The sequence below is a fragment of the Trachypithecus francoisi genome, unplaced genomic scaffold (assembly GCF_009764315.1).
Source record: "Trachypithecus francoisi isolate TF-2019V2 unplaced genomic scaffold, Tfra_2.0 Lachesis_group2, whole genome shotgun sequence".
NCBI lineage: Eukaryota > Metazoa > Chordata > Mammalia > Primates > Cercopithecidae > Trachypithecus > Trachypithecus francoisi.
In genome coordinates this window covers 160,913,143-160,927,301 of record NW_022681465.1, presented here as the reverse complement: position 1 = coordinate 160,927,301, position 14,159 = coordinate 160,913,143, and the positions used below count along the sequence as shown (strand labels likewise).

Genomic DNA, 14,159 nt, shown 5'->3' with positions numbered 1-14,159 from the left:
GCTTGAGCCTAGGAGTTCAAGACCAGCCTGGGCAAAATAGTAGACTCCGTCTTCTACAAAAACATTAAAAAATTAGCTGGGTCCATGTGGTGTGCACTTGTAGTCCCAGCTACCTTGAAGGCGGTCGAGGCTATAGTCAGCTGTGATTGCACCACTGCACTCCAGCCTGGGCAACAGAGCAAGACACCATCTCTTAAAAGAAAGAATAATTAACAACTGAAAATTTAGAAGCTACTATTTATAATAGCATCAAACATACTGCTTAAAAATAAATATTACATAAAAAGTATGAAACTCTTAAACCAAAACAACAGAATAGAGCAACAGAAAATCTAAATGGAGAAATATACTACATTCATAGATCAGAAGACTAAATTTCAAGATGTTACTCTCCTTCAAAATGATACATAAATTCAAGAAAATCACAATCGAAATTGTAATTGTGTGCATATGTGTAAGTGTACTTGTGTGTAAGTTGGTAAGTTGGTTCTAAAATTTTTTGGAAATGCAATGATACAGGAATATCAAAAAAGGAGAACAGGGTTAGAGAACTTTCTCATTAAGATACTGATATGTATGATAATACTAGAGTAATTAAGAGTGTGGTATTGGAAAATGGAGAAACAAACAGGCTGATAAAACAGAATACAAACCCCAGAAATAAACTCAGTTATATACACGGACACTTGATTTACAGCAAAGATGGCAGTGAAGTGCACTAGACAAAATGTCTTTTCAATAAATGGTGCAGGAACAATCTGTACGTAGAGGAATGAAACCTGACTCCTACCTCACACTACACATAAATATCTATTCCAGATCTCTTTTAGAGCTAAATTTAAATTAAGGCAAAACATTTAAAATGTAACACAGAATATATTCATGAACTTGGAGTATGGACTTCTTAAACAGAACACAAAGGCTGGGTGCAGTGGCTCACACCTGTAATCCCAGCACTCTGGGAGGCTGAGGTGGGTGGATTACTTGAGGTCAGGAGTTTGAGACTAGACTGGCCAACATGGTGAAACCCTGTCTCTATTATTTTGAGTGGTGGTGGACATCTATAAATCCAGCTACTCGGGAAGCTGAGGCAGAAGAATCACTTGAACCCGGGAGGCAGAAGCTGCAGTGAGCTGAGATCGTGCCACTGCACTCTAGCCTAGGCTACAGTGCAAGGCTCCATTAAAAAAAAAAAAAAAGTCCATAGAAAATGATTTTTAAAAAACCCTACAACACAAAAAGCAGTAACTATAAAGGAAAAGAATAATATATTTCTCTAGTTTAAAATTAAGAACTCCTCAAGAGACACCACTAAGTGTATGACAAAGCAAGTCAGAGTGGGACAAAGCAAGCCAGATCCTGAATATATGAAGAACACCTAGGAACTGATTAGAAAAGAATACTTACAAAGGCATTTCATAAAAGAGGAAATGGCCTATAGTAATATGAAAAGGTGCTCAACCCCACTAATAACTAGGGAAATGCAAAATGAAACCATAATACCATTTACATACCCACCAAAACGGCCAAACTGAATGAAGAACGCTGAAAATACCAACTGCTCCGAACAGATGAGAACTTGCCAGGGAGTCTTTGGAATATACAGTTGTTCAATATATATTGTTAGACTTTTGCTTTTCTTTTAGTGCATATTTTATGCAGGTATGTTTTTCATTCCCATTCAGAGTCAGACCATTTGTATCTTCTGGTAGGTGTCTCTTGTGATCCCTGAAAAAAACCAATGCTTACTGAGTATTGCAAATCCTATGCCCACATTTACAAGCACTATACGTATTAGAGTATTGCTAATACCATACTATTCATTCACTATTGTCCAAAGATTATCCAACTAGAATCTAAAATTCTATGACATTTCCTGGTTTGGAAATGCTTCAATTTTGTTACTTCTATGAAGGAAGATTCTCTCCAAATATTTCACTATTGGCTGCAGAAACATCTGGAATGACGACTAAGAAATTACCTTGCTCTCTCTGTAAAAGGAGACTTCCAAGAGTCATATTGTAGCATGGTGCCACCTGCTGGTTCCACTGTATCCACTATTTTTTTTTCTTCTGCCATCTCTCCCCCTTGAAGCCCTTTTCTTGTTTTTCCTCTTCCCAGGTCATCTGCCACTACGTTCCACATGAGACAGCAGCACAGTTAACACTTCCCCATGGCCAATTCCGAACCTATGTAGAGTTTTACGGAATGAGATAAAGCACCTCTCCATATGTTTATTAGATCATTTTCTCTTTTATGAAGTGCTTCTTTAAGGTTTTTGCCCATTCTTCTATTGGGTGTTCCTTTTCTTTGGTATATATACCTGGACACCTGTCTTTTGAAGGTTATATGAATTAATATATTTTCCAACTCTACAGGCTTTTTATTCTTGTAAATGGTGTTTTTTTGGTGAAAGTATTCTAGTATAGTCAAATATATCAATCACTTCCTTTAGAGTTACATTTTCTTTTATCTTATTTAAGAAATCCTGGCCAGGCCCCCTATAATCCCAGCACTTTGGGAGGCCGAGGTCAGGAGTTTAAGAACAGCCTGGCCAACGTGGTGAAACCCTGTCTCTACTAAAAAAAATACATACAAAAATCAGCCAGGCGCAGTGGCGCACACCTGTAATCCCAGCTGCTTGGAAGGCTGAGGCAGGAGAATCGCTTGAACCTGGAAGGTGGAGGTTGCAGTGAGCCAAGATAGTGCCACTGCACTCCAGCCTGGGTGACAGAGTGAGACTCTGACTCAAAAAAAAAAAAAAAAAAACGTTATCACTTCTGAGATTTTGTTATGCAACTTCGTTATTTCTTCTGTGAGTGTTTGGTAGAACTTACCAGTAAAGTCATCCAAGACTGAAGTTTTCTTTGTGGAAAAGCTTTTAAAGAAGATTATAGTTATAGTTATAGTTTTGGTAAGCTGTGTTGTCTATGAATTTGTATATTTCATGTACATTTTACTTATTCAAATGTCTTAATATCTAATTACTTTGTAATTATAATAATTCTGGCTGAGGTGGGTGGGTCACAAGGTCAAGAGATTGAGACCATCTTGGCTAACACGGTGAAACTCTGTCTCTACTAAAAATACAAAAAGTTAGCTGGGCATGGTAGCATGTGCCTGTAGTCCCAGTTACTCAGGAGACTGAGGCAGGAGAATCGCTTGAACCCGGTAGGCAGACAGAGGTTGCAGTGAGCCAAGATCACACAACTGTACTCTAGCCTGAGCAAGACAGCGAGACTCCATCTCAAAAAAAAAAAAAAAAAAAAAAAAATTATAATAATTATTTGGTTGGGTGCAGTGGCTCAAGCCTGTAATGCTAGCACTTGGGGAGGCAGAGGTGGAAGGATTACTCGAGCTCATGAAATCAAGACCAGCAGACCAGCCCGGGAATATAGTGATATCTCATTTCTCTTAAAAAAATAGTAGCCGGGCACACCTGAAATCTCAGCTACTCAGGAGACTGAGGTGGGAGGATCACTTGAGGTTGAGACTGCAATGAGCTACGACTGTACCACTGCACCCCAGCCTGGGCAACAGAACAAGATCCTGTCCCCACCCCCCAACCAAATAATTCTTTTCCATCTCCAACACTGGTTAGTTCTGCTATTTTTTCCTTTGATCATTTTCACCAAGGATTTACCAATTATTTTTTCAAAAAGCAATTCTCGTGCCTCAGCCTCCCGAGTAGCTGGGACTACAGGCACTCGCCACCACGCCTGGGTAATTTTTTGGTAGAGATGGGGTTTCACCATGTTGCCTAGGCTGGTCTGGAACTCCTGATCTCAGGTGATCCGCCCGCCTCGGCCTCCCAAAGTGCTGGAATTACAGGCGTGAGCCACCATGCCTGGCCAAAGAATCTACTTATTGTTTAATATTTTTAAGTTATATATTCTTATGAATTTCTACTGTTCCATTAATTTAACTTGCTGTTCTTATTCTACTTTCTTTCTTTTTTTTTTTGAGACGGAGTTTCGCTCTGTCGCCCAGGCTGGAGTGCAGTGGCCGGATCTCAGCTCACTGCAAGCTCCGCCTCCTGGGTTTACGCCATTCTCCTGCCTCAGCCTCCCGAGTAGCTGGGACTACAGGCGCCCACCATCTCGCCCGGCTGGTTTTTTGTATTTTTTAGTAGAGATGGGGTTTCACCGTGTAGACCAGGATGGTCTCGATCTCCTGACCTCGTGATCCACCCGTCTCGGCCTCCCAAAGTGCTGGGATTACAGGCTTGAGCCACCGCGCCCGGCCCTTATTCTACTTTCTTAAGAGTGTTTAATTTTTAATCTTTCTTCTTTTCTAATATATACACTTAAGGCTAGAAACTTCCCGTTAAGTATGGCCTTAGTCATATCCAAAAGGTTCTGATATTCATATTTTCATTTCAATTCAGTTCTAAATAATTTGTTTTCCACTGGATTTGGAGGTACATTTCTTCCAAATTTCATAATTTGTATGTAGTTCTGCTGTAATCAGACTGCCTTCTCTATATGATTTAAGCCCTCTGAAATGTAATACTAAGTTTCCTTATGGCCTAACATTTATTCAACTTTAATAAATGATCCATGTTCATCTGTAAATAATATATATTTTGCAGTTATTGACACAGCGTTCTATATAGGCCCATTAGATAAAGTTTGTTCACTATGTTGTTCCAATCTCCTGTCTCCTTACTGATTTGGTGGGAAGGGGTGTGTGTGTGTGAGCTTCTATCATTTACTGAGACAGTTGTATTAAAATATTACATACAGATTTCTACTCTTGGTCAAGATGGAATACCTGTCACTCTACCCTCCTGCCTGAAGCAACTAAAAAAAAACTGAACATACCTAAAACTATGTCACTTAAGACATGGGCCATCAGACACTGAAGAACAGTAACTGCTGACCGAACATGAAACAAAAAGAGGTAAGCCCTGCCACTGCCCGCGAATTTATTTCCTGAAGAACATTTCTAGGCCATAATGCAAGGGAGGGGAAACCCAGGCCAGAGTCCACCAATTTTTCCAGATTTTAAGAGACAGGCGAGAGTCAGGGAGGCTAAAGTGGCTACAGTTCAAACTTTCATAAACTCTCCGAGGAATAGACAAAGAGGAAACAACTTCCAGCTCTTTCCACGAGGACATTTTTACATTAACACCAAAATCTGACAGGGGTATGAAAAGAAAGGAAAATTATACACCACCTCTCTCTTGAATACAGATGCAAAAATTCTAAATGAAATATTGCGGCTGGGCGTGGTGGTTCAGCCTGTAATCCCAGCACTTTAGGAGGCCGAGGCAGGTGGATCACAAGGTCAGGAGATCGAGACCATCCTGGCTAACACAGTGAAACCCTGTCTCTACTAAAAATACAAAAAATTCACCCGGTGTGGTGGCAGGCGCCTGTAGTCCCAGCTACACAGGAGGCTGAGGCAGGAGAATGGTGTGAACCTGGGAGGCGGAGCTTGCAGTGAGCTGAGATCGTGCCACTGCACTCCAGCCTGGGTGACAGAGCGAGACTCCGTCTCAAAAAAAAAAAAAAAAAAAAGAAATATTGCAAAATAAATCCAGAGATACACAGAAATAATAACATGACTAAGTGGGAAGTTCATTCTAATAAAATGGTAAGGTAGGAGGGTAGGGGTAGACAGGGAGGGAGTAACACTATGAAATACATTATTAATTCACTAGACTAACAGGTAAAAGAAAAATAATTTGATCATCTCAACAGATTCAAGAAAAGCATATGACATAATTCAACACCATATACTTTCTTTTTTTTTTTTTTTTTTTTTTTTGAGACGGAGTCTCGCTCTGTCGCCCAGGCTGGAGTGCTGTGGCCGGATCTCGGCTCACTGCAAGCTCCGCCTCCCGGGTTCACGCCATTCTCCTGCCTCAGCCTCCCGAGCAGCTGGGACTACAGGCGCCCACCACCTCGCCCGGCTAGTTTTTTGTATCTTTTTTAGTAGAGACGGGGTTTCACCGTGTTAGCCAGGATGGTCTCGATCTCCTGACCTCGTGATCCACCCGACTCGGCCTCCCAAAGTGCTGGGATTACAGGCTTGAGCCACCGCGCCCGGCCAACACCATATACTTTCTTAGCAAGGTATAAATAAAACTTCCTTAAACTCCTTAAACTCATAAATACCACCAAAATCCTACAGCAATCAGCATGCTTGATGGTGACATCCGAATGTGTTCTCGCTGAGATCAGGAACAAAGAAAGGAATTCCATACTGACCACTTTTTGAGACAGGGTCTCACTGTACCACCCAGGCTACAGTGCAGTGGTGTGATCACAGCTCAACCTCCTAGGCTCAAGTGATCCTTCTACCACCTCAGCCTTCCAAGTAGCTGGGACCACAGCTGCACACCAGCACGCCCAGCTAATTTTTGGTAGAGATGGGGTTTCACCATATTGTCCAGGATGGTCTCGAACTCCTGGGCTCAAACAGTCCTCTCACCTCGGCCTCCCAAAGTGCTGGGATTACAGGTGTGAGCCACTGCATCTGGCCCATTCTGACCACTTCTATTCAACACCATACTGGGCATTTTGGCCAGTGCAATAAGACAAGAAAAGAAAGAAAATGCAAAATGACTAGAAATAAGTAAGTTATTATGAACAGATGACAGGAGTATGCAGAAAATTCCAAGAGAATCCATAAATTGTTAGCATTAATAAATGAACTGAGCAAGGGTGCTAGATATAAGGTCATTATAAAAATCAAAAGTATTTCAATACTGTAGCAACAAACAGCAAACAATTACAGACCTGAACAGACTTCACAAAATGGTCCAAATGGTCAATAAGTATTTGAAAAGATGCTTAGCATTATTAGTCACTATTAAAATTTAAACCACAACATACCAGTATACACTTACCAGAATGTCTGAAATGAGAATGACAGGCTGTCTAGGCTTCTCCAGAGGCAGCCTTTGGGAGAGCCAGCTCTCCTCTTCATCTGTCAAGCACTTCTTGGGGGTGGAAGGTGTTAAAGGAAGTGCATTTCTGGACTACCACGTCGTTAACTGCAGGGACTGGATCTCTGACATCAGACATATATAGTAACTTCCATTTGTTTCCTCGAGTTGCTATAACAGATTACAAGAAGTTGGGTGGCTTAAGACAACAGAAATTCATCATCTCACCGTTTTGGAGGACAGAAATCCAAAATCAAGGTGTTGGCAGGGCACCATTTCCTCTAGAGGCTCTAGGTGAGAAACCCTTCCTTGTCTCTTCTAGCTCCTGGTAGCTGTCAACATTACTTGACTTGTGGCTACCTCTCTCTCTGCCATCTTCATGTTGCCTTCTTCTGGTATCTTTCTCTCTCTTACAAGGGCGCTTGTGATGGCATAGGCCCCACTCATAATCTCATCTCTAAATGCTTAATTACATCTGCAGAGACCGTTTTTCCAAATAAAGCAATATTTACAAGTTGTCCAGGGATTAGGGCTTGATATCCGGGGTGTGTGTGTGTGTACATATATATATATACATATATAATTTTTTTTTTTCAGACAGCGTGTCTCTCTTGTTGCCCAGGCTGGAGTGCAATGGTGCGGTCTCAGCTCACTGCAACCTCCGCCTCCCGGGTTCAAGCAATTCTCCTACCTCAGCCTCCAAAGTAGCTGGGATTACATGACCCTGCCACCATGTTTTTTGTAATTTTTGTATTTTTAGTAGAGACAGGGTTTCACCATGTTGACCAGGCCGGTCCTGAACTCCTGACCTCCTGATCCGCCCACCTTGGCCTCCCAAAGCGCTGGGATAACAGGCGTGAGCCACCATGCCCGGTGGAGAAATATATTTTCTAAATAAAGAAATAAACTAGTGAGACTGTGGAGAGATGGTCAGGGGGACAGAATGGCCTGGGAAAACCTGGTGTGTGAAGAGGGGGTGAACTGGAAGAAGGTAGAAGTCTTAGCTATAATAGGAGTAAATTCTCTGGGTACCAAAGGAAAACTGTGAGGAGATTTTTAAAAAGGAGCTAAAGCAGAATTTCATTCTTCTTTGCCAGGGTCCTGGGATCTAATCCCACAAAACAAGTGGCTGTATTTACATATATTGCCCAAAAGAGGGGGCAATAGGCATGCTTTCGTAGACTCAGCTAGCTGCCCATTTGGAATCTGTTCTTTTCTTTCCTCATTGAAAAGAATCCTCAATTTGTTAGGAACATCAATTGCTCAGATAAAATAGATAGTTTCCAAGGCACCCTTGGAGCTACTAGTCATGCAACACAGGTCTAACTAATGGGATGTAAATACAAACATTCAAGTGGAGCTTCTGGAAACTACTGTTTTGTTCTCTTTGCATAGAAAGAGACACATATTTGCATCTTTTCCCCTAAGCCTATCCTTTTCACACCCCCACTTCTGCCATCCTTGATAGCATCGTGGAGGAGTTACAGTATCAGCCCTGGACAGTTTGCCTGTAGACTTTTGTACTGTAAGAAGAAAAACAAACAGACAATAATAACAAAAAGACAAGCCCCAATTGAGTTTATGCCACTGTTACTTGGTTTGCCATCAAACACAATTTTTTAAACCTAAACAATAGCTATGGTGTTTCACAGATTTGACATAACCAACAACAAATGGACCACTCCAATTTTTCTGGATACTTAAAAAATAAGGCCTTCACACCAACACAGGTCCTAGATTGGCACTCTTGAATGACTAAGTTTGTAATTATTTCAGAGGTTCCATACATTTATAATCAAGTACAGAGAAGATTAATGTAGATTCTTTATTGATTCCACCAATGTATTAGTAGTATCTGATAATAATAAATGGTATTTTTACATTCTCTTAACCAAAAATATAACAAATATTTACACTCAGTAAAAATACAAAAAGCATACAGAGGCACTGTCTTTCTAAAAGACATAAGTTAAGAGGTATCAAAAAATAGGAGACAAACATTGCTTGTTATAGGATACCTTACAATCAATGAATTGTGCAGCAGAATTGCTATCTGATTATTACAGATGTGCAGTTTTGTTTTTGTCTTTTGCTGATTAGCTTACATGTCTCAATTTTAAAAGATCAAGTTCAATTGCATTCTGTATATCAAAAATAAAGAAGTATTAAAAATGCACAACAAAAGCCAAAGATGAACCAGGATTTAAGTTTAAATTTGAACATGTACTGTGACACTTTTCTGAAGATTTATGCCGTTTTTCTAGCCTTTAAGGTAATGCTGAAGGCATACATATACTTTAACATTACCTTTTGTAGAAACTTAAAATTGAATCAAAATAATCATTGTTTTAAGGAAGCTTCTTCTCCTTCTCCCTTTTTTGTAGAGGAAAGAGCACTTGATAAAAATTAGATTTGTTCTTAAAAACACCCATGATTACCATCACATTTTCAGCCTGGGAGAGATTCTCAAGGAGGTGATGTAGATCGCAATGATGTGACTTATCACCCTCAAGATAATTCACCAAAGGCTTTTTCTCCCCAAAGATCATATTGAAAGTAATCATTTGGAGTAAATGAGAATTATTAACTTTAATAAGCTTTTATGGAATCATGTACTGGATTTACTAATTCTCAAAATCTTTCACTATAAAGGTATTTTGTTGAAACTTACTATTTGGCAAAAGTTTGCACTGAGGGTTAACTGCTTCAACAGTCTTGGCAGATTGAGAGTTGTAGTGGGAAGAGAGGGCACTAGTCTCTTCATTAAAACTATAAATTAATAAAACAAAAACAATGGAGATCTGGAATTGGAGTAAATGCAGGTTAAGGCTTCTCTTGTTCTAGTCATATGACAAACTAAGAGAAGGCAGGAATGTACCCTTAGTTAAAATAGAAAAATCAAAACCTCATGATTTTTTAAGGGACACATACATAACAAACTACAAAGCATTTGGCTTTGGCTCCTGATCAATGTGATCAGCTGATCTGAACACTCACAGTTAAAGCTAGATAGATAAAACAAAGGCAGCTGTAAGGTACAAGTCCAAAACCATAGGCCTCAACACTCTGTGCAAGATATTTACACCATTAAGGACAAAGACAGGTAAGGCTTCCATTTGGTTTGAAAGACCTGATAAATAAAGACATTATGAAAACACATTTTTCTGGAGAAATGAATATAAAATGATGAGAGTAGACATCTGAATTGATAAAAAAAAGTGGGTATAGCAAAAATATATTTCACATTGTTTTGCTGTGGCCATGAAAACAAAATTACGTCAATCAGTGAAGGAAAAAAAGTATAATCAGAGGACCACTGTTTATAGGCCAAATCACTGAAGTGTAACCTTCAAACTAGGATTTTTGGTTCAGGTTATTTCCCATTTCAAAGGACCAAGAAAGCTATGGAACCACCAAGCCTCACTTCATCATAGCTGGGATTCACTTCTAAGGCTTCAGCTTCAGATTAACGTTTTTTTACCACAGGAATTTTTCAGACATGCTATTATTCCTAAAATAAAGAGACAATCATTTTGATGGGAAAGATGAACTACTACCATTTACCACTTAAAACTGATACATGATTTTAAAATGAAGGGGGATAGGCAGGAAGACAGAGAGCGAAGACAGCTAGGGAAAGACAACACATTTCTATAAGGGAAGCCACAAACCAACTCAATCCTATGTGGGACACGTACGGACAGCCATTCAGAAGTAAACCTATCTTGGCTCCAAGTTGATCTGGGTAGTGCATGTTAATGGCTTTGGCTTTTTTTTTTTTTTTTTTTTGGTAATTACAGAAGGTTATTAAAATTCCACTTGCTTTTACACTAAAAAAATTGAAAAACTTAATATATATAAAACATTATATTTGCAAAAATGTGAAAAATCTGCCTCATCCAGTAAACAGTCACTGAAATTTTAATTAAGAGTGCCATGCCCATGAGGCTGGAAAAGAATGTCCTCTCAAGGGCTAAAAACTGAGAACCAAGAGACAATCATTTCTGTAACTCCAGCTCCTCTTTCTCCCACAAAATTTTACTGCAGGCAGCTGAGAGCTGCAGGGTATGTCAGGTCAGACACAATCTGGTGCTATGAGACGTGGGGGTGGCATGGTGCAGAACACTGCATAAAGTCAAATTCATCCTCATGATTACAACACCCATGATAAGAATTTCTTTAAAAAAAGTATTCCATACTTGAGTTATGAGAGATTTTAGTTTTGGATTTCTATAGACCAGGACTCTCTAGAACCCATTCTCTATTTGTGGGATCTATACTTTTAGTTACAATGCGATGCAGCGTAACTTTCACTTAAGAAAGATTTTGTCTACATGTCATTTAACATCAAAATTTCATTCTTTGGAAATTAGGGTTCCCACCCTCCTCCCCAAACTACTCCCTCCCATTTCCCAAAGGACTGACAAGAAACCCTGTGGCAGCTTCATCTGGCTTTCCACACCATGACCAGCAGGTTCCTAACACCTCAACTGCAAAGGGCTTCCTATTTCTCTCAAACTGAGACCTACATTGCATTGGTGCTACAGATCAAGTCACATCTCTGTGTAGATCAAGCATATCACCTCTGTAAAGATGACTTCTGTTTGGTCAGATCAGAGACAATTTTATGACCTCAAACATGAACATCAGCTAACAAGAGCTCTCAAATACAAACAAAACCACAACAATGCAAATAATAAGTTATTTTTCAAATATACAAGAATATCCTTGGTATTGACAGATACTTTCAATCTGTCCTTCCGCCCAAGCTATGGCTTGGAAATAATAATGCCACTATCTTTAAAATAGCTTATTAAAGAAAAATCTATAGCAATATACAGAAGGATCACTCTGAGTTTAATTTTTTTCTGTAACTGTGGTCCCAAGGCAGTTCTGGCGTGCAAAGTGGAGACTGGTATCCAGGCATAGCATCCATTGCTCAGGAAACTATTCATCTGCAGAAATTAAATGAAAGGAAGCATAACTCAAGTCTATTTCATTGCTCGGAGTAGAGGGAATAAAACCTCTGGACTGGTTGTAGCAATGAGCTGTTTGTTAGCAATGGCCTGCAGAATCATGAGGTGGTTCTGCCCATTCCTCCATAACTTTCAGTGGTTTTCAAATAGGTCATCCAAAGGCTAGACTGCTGAAACTTGTTCATTTTCTGAAAATAAAAAAAAATAATTAACTGGCAGATCAGCATATTAATGAGATCCTAACAATCTAGTTATCTATTTAGAAAATCAAAGTCAACAAAGAAATCCTCTCAAACATTGCTTCGAGGACCAGATTTTATTATAATAACACCTAGGATTTCTGATCACATTGAAGGTTGACAACAAACTGGAATTTCATAGTTATTAATCACTTTATTACTCTTGTTTAAAACCATAAATTTTCATTTATTTTCAATAAAACAATCATTTCTGAAACTATTGGCACACCTACAAATTCAGTCAAGACTTTTGCTAATAAAAGGAACTAAATCAATAGAATCATTTCAGATAATTTGGCATCTGAAACACAGTTTCAAGTTTCCATGCATTAATGTAAAATACAATTCCATTAATGTTAACTGCTTTTTCTCAAAATTATCCCATTAGATTGAGCCACTGTTTTATCAAAGATAAGAATATTCCACTTGAGCCACAGGGTACTAGGCACACAGAAATAGGCAGCTCGCACATTTCATTAAAAAAAATATACCATCAGTGCTGGGTACAGTGGCTCACACCTGTAACCCCAACTTTGTGGGAGACTGAGGCTGGCAGATTGCTTGAGTCCAGGAGTTCAAGACCAGCCTGGGCAACATGGTAAAATGCTGTCTCAAATATAAAAAAATTGGCCGGGTGTGGTGGTGTGTGCCTGTCGTCCCAGCTACTTGGGAGGCTGAGGAGGGAGAATTACCTGAGACCAGGAAGTTGAGGCTGCAGTGAGCCATGATCATGCACTCCAGCCTGAATGACACAGCAAGACCTTGTCTCAACAACCAACCAACCCACACCATTGGTTGGGTGTGGTGGCTCAGGCTCAGGCCTGTAATCCCAACACTTTGGGAGGCTGGGGTGGGAGGACTGCTTCAGGCCAGGAGTTCAAAACCAGCCTGGTAAATATAGTGAGACCCAGTCTCTACAAAGGAAAAATTTAACAATGAGCCAGACATGGTGGTGTACACCTGTAGTCCCTGAGACTTGGGAGGCTGAGTTGGGGGGACTGCTTGAGCCCAGGAGTTTGAGGCTATAGTGAGTCATGATTGTGCCACTGCACTCTAAGCCTGGGCAACAGAGTGAGACCCTGTCTTGAAAAACAAAACATACCCAAAACACTCCCCCATACTATTATCTAGGAACTTTATTTTTTTTGAGACGTAGTTTTGCTCTTGTTGCCCAGGCTGGAGTGCAATGGTGTGATCTTGGCTCACCACAAACTCTGCCTCCCAGGTTCAAGTGATTCTCCTGCCTCAGCCTCCCAAGTAGCTGGAATTACAGGCATGCACCATAATGTCTGGCTGATTTTGTATTTTTTTTAGTAGAGACGGGGGTTCTCCATGTTGGACAGGCTGGTCATGAACTCCCGACCTCAGGTGATTCGCCCTCCTCAGCCTCCCAAAGTGCTGGGATTATAGGCCTGAGCCACTGCACTCTGCCTGTAGGAACATCTTACTTTTTAACAGAGATTTCTAAGGCATTTAAAGAAACAAGTACTAATTACCATAAAATACCAGAGTAAAGACCATTTAATGTGTTCAGCAATTCATTTAAGAGCCGTTAAGAGAGCTTGTCAACATACCATCCGCTTCGCTATCTGCATCAGTCACATCTGCTAGTTTAGGATGGAATGGCTGCAAATTATGTCTCTGAGGCTGAGTTACAATCTTCGATGGAACACAGGCCACGAAGTTGCTACTGAGAGAGGCTGGTGGCAGTCTAGAGAGGCTGTTATGCATCATCTTTGATCTCTGCACTGCCACACTATAATCTGGAGGTTTTAGGTGTGGGTGGGGTCCTTCCTTTAGGTCGGCTAAAGAAATCCCCAAATATCCTGGAGGAGTGGGAGGTGGCTCCCTGTACCTATCATCCTTCTTGGGTGAGGTGACACAGTACACTGGCATGAAAAATAAGCAATGAAAATGTTAATGAAAAAGAAATAAAAAAAAAGAAAAACAACAAACTTATTACAATGACAAAATAGAACTTAAAAACAGACAAAATGAATAAACTTGAATGATGACAGATTAAAAACATTTTTAAAAAGTTGAATAAAC

The 14,159-nt window shown here is 40.0% G+C and overlaps 2 protein-coding genes across 6 annotated transcripts in view; one reads left to right on the top strand and one right to left on the bottom strand.

Annotated features, from left to right (window-relative positions):
- CDC42SE2 (CDC42 small effector 2) overlaps window positions 1-7,078 on the top strand; it is a 145,996-nt gene extending 138,918 nt beyond the window's left edge. The window contains exons 9-10 of the transcript XR_004430088.1: window positions 4,746-4,902; window positions 7,064-7,078. The gene's annotated coding sequence lies outside the window, so the exon portion shown is untranslated. The remainder of the gene's footprint in view (window positions 1-4,745; window positions 4,903-7,063) is intronic.
- Window positions 7,079-8,706: 1,628 nt separating this feature from the next.
- The window catches only part of RAPGEF6 (Rap guanine nucleotide exchange factor 6), a 224,999-nt gene continuing 219,546 nt past the window's right edge, over window positions 8,707-14,159 (bottom strand). For 2 of the 5 annotated variants that reach the window (XM_033181325.1, XM_033181327.1), the window contains 2 exons: window positions 13,685-13,999; window positions 8,707-12,059 (listed from right to left, as the gene is read on the bottom strand). In XM_033181325.1, coding sequence (XP_033037216.1) covers window positions 12,034-12,059; window positions 13,685-13,999 — 341 coding nt within the window. In that variant the 3' untranslated portion in view covers window positions 8,707-12,033. The remainder of the gene's footprint in view (window positions 12,060-13,684; window positions 14,000-14,159) is intronic. The other 3 variants (XM_033181331.1, XM_033181328.1, XM_033181326.1) reach the window with 2 other exon arrangements.